Source organism: Suricata suricatta, chromosome 16, assembly GCF_006229205.1.
Source record: "Suricata suricatta isolate VVHF042 chromosome 16, meerkat_22Aug2017_6uvM2_HiC, whole genome shotgun sequence".
Lineage (NCBI taxonomy): Eukaryota > Metazoa > Chordata > Mammalia > Carnivora > Herpestidae > Suricata > Suricata suricatta.
Genome location: NC_043715.1, coordinates 42,895,597 through 42,901,187, shown reverse-complemented (window position 1 = coordinate 42,901,187; position 5,591 = coordinate 42,895,597). Strand labels below are relative to the sequence as shown.

Sequence of the window (5,591 nt, the reverse complement as noted above, 5' to 3'; positions counted from 1 at the left end):
TCTGGTGCCCCAATAATTCTTTATATTAAACTTCCCTGTTTAACCCGGCGAGTGCTTTCTATCTCCTGAATGGACAGCAGCGGCGTATGAGAAATACAGTTGTTCCACATCCTCATCAGCATTTGGTGTGATCAGTCTTTGTCATCTTGGCCATCCAGTAGGTATGTAGTGGTATCCCACTGTGGTTCTAATTTGCCTTTCCCAGGGCTCATGGGTGGCTCTTTCAGTTGAGTGCCTGACTCTTGGTTTTGCCTCAGGTCATGATCTCATGGTTCCTAGGTTTGAGCCCCATGTGGGGGTCTGTGCTGACAGGGTAGAGCCTGCTTGGGATTCTCTCTCTCTCTCTCTCTCTCTCTCTCTCTCTCTCTCTCTCTCTCCCCGTCAATAAATAAATAAATATTTTTTTTTAGTGTTACGTTTAGGGCACTTGGGAGCCTCCGTTGGTTAAACCTCTGATTCTTGATTTCGGCTCAGGTCATGATCTCAAGGTTCATATGTTTGAGCCCCGCATCAGGCTCCACACTGTCAGGAGACTGCTTGGGATTCTCTCTCTCCCTCTCTCTCTCTCTCTCTCTCTCTCTCTCTCTCCTCCCCTGCTTTCTCTGCCCCTTCCTTTTTCTCTATCTCCCTCTCTCTCAAAAATAAATAAACTTAAAATAAATATTACTTTATAAAACACTTAAAAAAAGAAACATTGAAGACGGTCAAAACCATGGTAGTAATTTTCTTGTTTTAGGTAATCTGTGAATATTTAGTATTTCAAGTATTTGTAATATTAAGATAAATTGGCCTATTCAATAACAGGTCAATTTTATAATTCCAGCTTAACATGTGGAATCCAGTTAGTGACTAAGATTTACTTTTAGTTGAAACCTTACTATCTACATACACTATTGGAATAATTAATGGGATATAAGATTTAACACATTTATAAGTTTATAATTCTAAAGTCATAAAACATATTTATTGAGCAAAGCTTCATCTGTTAAATTAGCCTACTGTGGCTCTTAAATGGAAAAGTCTAACATATTAAATTTACAAGCATAGTTTGAAAGTGTTAAGGAAATTTAATCATTATAAAAGCCTCTTTAAAAGAGACTGTTAAACCCTTTTAGACTATGCCCCAATCATGACTGAGGAGGGAGCTCGGGGCAAGCCGAGGGCAAATTACAGGCTGGCATGTGTGCACGCGCACGCGCACGCACACACGCACACACGCACGCGTACACACACCAGGTGGGAATATATGTGATATTTCTCGGACACTCCCGGCTACCCAAGAACAAAGGAAAAGGTTTTTAAGTGCTTTTGCCGTGGTAACGTGGGAAACGAAGGCAAATGAACAATGAAATTCCCTCACTGCCGACAGCCCCTTGACACTGGCAGAGTGTCCTTGAGACTGGCAGAGTGACCTCGGTCTAGGAGCTCAGCTGCCTCAAGGATGACACCTTGCTGGGGGCAATAGAGAACCTTGGCTTCCCGTTATCCCAACCTCGAGGATCCTGTAAATCTACTTCCTTTATCTTCAGTGTCCCAAGATACATGCCGGCAGTCATACTCCAAGCTTATGCCCCCCCCACCCCAATATGCATCTGAAGGGTCTCGGGACTTGAGGTTTTATTAAACGGTGACACATGGTGTTTCCCTAGCAACAGCTAGCCCCTCAAGGTCCGGAAAACTTGCTTCCGAAATTGCATAGAGACTTACTCTATCCCTGCCCTCCTCCCAACCTGAGGTGCATCATGAGTTAGTGGTCACGGCCCCGCCCCGGTGCAGCTCTTCCCGCCCACGGGTCCTGTCCCTGAGCTCTAAGACAATCACCAGTTTTTTGCACCAAAGATGTCTTCAAGAATTCTTTCTTGGCCATCGGCTTCTGACCACCCCACCATCACCCCAAAACTTCATCAATGACTAAAAAACTATTAGGGTAACTATTTTAACTTATAAGTTAAATTATATATCTATATGAATATATATATAATTTGTTTCTTAACCATCTTAGGGTAGTAAGTTAGATATGATACCCTTTACTCCCAAATACTTCAGCATGTATTTTTTAAAAACAAAGACATCCTGTTCTATAACCACTGCACAATTATCAAAATCAGAAAATTAACACTAACACAATGTTATTGCCTAATCCACAGATCTTTTTGAAAATTTACCCAGAGTCCCACAAATAAAAATAACTTTTTAAAATGATTTTTCCCAATCCAAGATTCAATCCATAAATTGTAGATTGTCAGGTTTTTCCTTTTTTTTAAGTCTTTATCTGTCAGAGATACATATGTAAATATAAAATGTGATCTTGGAATTTGCCTTAAAATACTACATAAAGGGGGAAAAGGAGGGGAATGGGGCCAATACAAGAAAAACACAGTGGTGATCATTGTTGAAGCAGGTGATGAGTCCAAGATGGAGGTTAATGGTACCTTTTTCTCTGCTTTTTTCTGTTTGAAATTTTTCATGGTAAAATGAAAATTAAGTATAAAAATATTTGATACATAAGCCTGTTAGGATGCTGCTCAATTCATGAATCGTTTAATGAAAGTCTTCCAGATCTTCAAATTTACTAAGTTAAATTGTTTTATAACAAGCCTGCCGCCAGAAAATAGTAATAGGTCTTATTTGTTTCTGTGCAGTAGTTATCAGCTCAGTTATGCAATAATTTTGCAAGTTATTACCTCAATTATAACCGTTAGTTCAGTTCCGCTGAGCTAACAAACCTTTGAGGTTTGATTTCAACAAACCTTTGAGGAAGATCCAGACTTGGCCCCCACGTTACAGGTACACTAAGGCTCCAAGGCGCAATCGCCCACTCTGTGTAGATAGAACAAGTTGGAATCCCAGTTTATCTGCGCCCTCACTGCTCTCAAATATCAACTCCGGTAAGGATAGATCTGAGAGACCTTGGGGGAGGACTTGCACTTGCCCCAACAAGAATCTCCGAAGAAAACAAACCAAAAACGTATTCCGTTTTCCTCTCCACTTGGACAGGGAATTCCAGGGAACAGATGGATGCTTTAAACATTTTGGTGCGGGGGCAGGATTAGTGTCTTCTCCGCTCCTCTGTCGGTCAGAGGAACGCGAATCTGCCGGCGGGATTTGCTCAACTTCCCCCACACCCCGCCCGCCACCACTGACCCCGGGACCAGCTGTCACGCCGCGTGCCGAGGGCGTGGCCTGTGATCCCCGGGAGCGGAGGGCCCGCTGTGTCCTTGGGCTGAGAGGGGAGGTGACTCCGGCCGGCCGAAGAGGAGGACGCAGAATGAGGGCCCTGCGGGTGAGGGCCCCCAAGAGCTGGGCTGGGGACCCCAACCCGGAAGCCCTCGCCTCTATCACGAGACTCACTGAACATCCCGGGATCTGGGGCCTCGGAACGTGAGCCCCCTTCAGGCTTTGGGACTCCCTCCTAAACAGCCTGAGACCCTCAACCCCCAACATGAGATAACCCTGAACCCCCAGCATGGCCCAACAACCCGCTTTGAGCTTCTTTCCTTCCTCTAGGGTTCCTTTAACATCTTGGGACCTAGGCCCTGGGAACTTAACACCGGTTCCCCTCCCCCTCACTTCTTAGGCAGCATGGAAACCCCGCGAGGCACCCGGATCCAGGAGTGGATCGTCCCTGGGCCCTGAGACCCTCCCGTTAACCCAGAAAACCCTCTCCCCAAAAAACATTTCCGGACTTGGACCTGCAAAACAGGTCTCCCATCTAGGCCCGCTCCTCTTCCAGGACTCTCTAAACAATCCGGAAACCTCTAAGCCTTCTGGGCGAGAGTCCCTTTTTACTGGGCTTTCTTCCTCGTTCTGGTGGTTTGCATCTAGCTCTTGGGACACTCTCAAGGAATAGAGCCGTCCCCGTGTCGGGGCTTCTGAGCGCTCGACTCTCTTCACCCCACCCCCCAACAGCTGGACCCCTTCAGACCCCTTCGGGGCACCCTTTCAGGTGTCTCCAATACCAACCCACTCCCTCCCCTGCCAGGTCTCCCAGGCACTGGTTCGCTCTTTCAGCTCAACCAGCCGGAACCGCTTCGAGAACCGAGTAGCTGAGAAACAGAAAATCTTCCAGGTAGGCGGAGCGGGGGGCGGGGCGAAGGGAAGGAGCTCAGCCCTACTCTTCTCTAGCTGGGTCCTGGAGACAAGTAGGGGCAGCCTGGGAACACGGTCCACAGAGCAACGTACACCCCTTTCTCACTGGTCGCCCCCACCACCCAGGCGGACAATGACCTCCCGGTACACTTGAAAGGCGGAGCAACAGACAACATCCTGTACCGACTGACCATGGGCCTGTGTCTAGGGGGTGAGTGCAGGGCCTTAGCCTGAACTGTTTGGGGGAGGGGGAGTTCGGAGGCGGGCCTCAAGCTGGAGTAGGAAGGGGCTGGCTCCCGGGCTGGCTGACGGGCTGACGTCTCGGGAGAGGGCTAGTGGCTGGGCAGAGGCTTAGGGAGGGGGATTGGGTTCTGGGCTGGCTAAGTTTGGGGACCGTCCAGGAGTCCCGCGCTGGCATATAGGAATGTAGCACCTAGGACTTGGGCTTCTGTCCCAGGAGGGGCGTGGGGTCGAGGAGGGGTCAGGCAGTAATTGTGGAGAAAGCTGGCAGCCTGGTCTGGATCAAGGCTAGGGGATTCTGCACCTGAAGTGCAGTTTGGGAAGGGAGCTGGAGCCTGAACTGGGGCTAGGATCCAGGCTGGTCACCGAGGCGCCTACACAGGGCCTTCAAAGCCTGAGATGGGGTTCAGGGAGGCAATTAGGATCTCACTCTTGGTCACTGTACTCCCCCTCTAGGCACCGTCTACAGCCTGTACTGCCTTGGCCGGGCCTCCTTCCCTCACAAGAAGTGAGCCCAAGAAGCCTGCAGGACCTGAACAAGCATCAATAAATGGGCCGGCTCTGTGGGACCCCAGCCCAGCTGTGGCCTCTGTTTGCCCCCCAAACCCACTTCCCACCAGCAAGGAATCTCTCCACGATGGACAGCAGACTGTCCCAGCGCGGAGTCCCTCATGCTGAGGTTTACTACTAAAAGCCTACTCCTAGTATGTCACTGCCCCTAAGCCCTCCTGAGGGGCTGGGGACCCCGACAGCGCCCTTGGCTCTCAGGGCCTGGGAGTCTGGGGTTGTGTCCCCTGTTTGACAGGCCCCTGGATTCTGGGACGGCAGCCCCTCTCCCTGCAGAGGCTCGAGGGTGGGAAGGAAGACAGTGCGGCCCCTGACACAATGGAGGCAGAGGCAACTGAGGGCAGGCTCGCTCGGGGCAGAGCAGAGAGGGGCAGACATGGCCTTGGGGGGCAGGGCCAGGGGCGGTACTGAGACCTCCCAAGAGCCTGGCTCTTGTAGCGGAAGCAGAGATTGCCCAGGCTTGTGGGCTCCAGTCTCAGCCTCCACAGGATCTGTGAGGGATCTCAGCAAGAATGAGGCTCCAGCTCAACTAGAATCCAGTATGAGAAAGAAGACATAATAAGAAACGGAGTTAAGAGACATGCAGATCCAGGCCTGGGGACTGACATGGGAGACATGCCCCCATCGACCTAGACCTCTCTCTGCCCCTCATAGAGACAGAGCCCCCACTCCACTCTCAAAACAGCAGGCAGATC

At 49.9% G+C, this 5,591-nt stretch overlaps 1 protein-coding gene across 1 annotated transcript; it reads left to right on the top strand.

Annotated features, from left to right (window-relative positions):
* The first annotated feature begins 3,175 nt into the window (after positions 1-3,175).
* LOC115280861 (cytochrome c oxidase subunit 7A1, mitochondrial) lies at positions 3,176-4,903 on the top strand. Its single transcript, XM_029926037.1, has 4 exons — positions 3,176-3,283; positions 3,983-4,069; positions 4,216-4,300; positions 4,786-4,903. The coding sequence occupies exons 1-4, from the start codon at positions 3,269-3,271 to the stop codon at positions 4,839-4,841; spliced, it is 243 nt and encodes an 80-aa protein (XP_029781897.1). The 5' UTR covers positions 3,176-3,268; the 3' UTR covers positions 4,842-4,903.
* Positions 4,904-5,591: the final 688 nt, after the last annotated feature.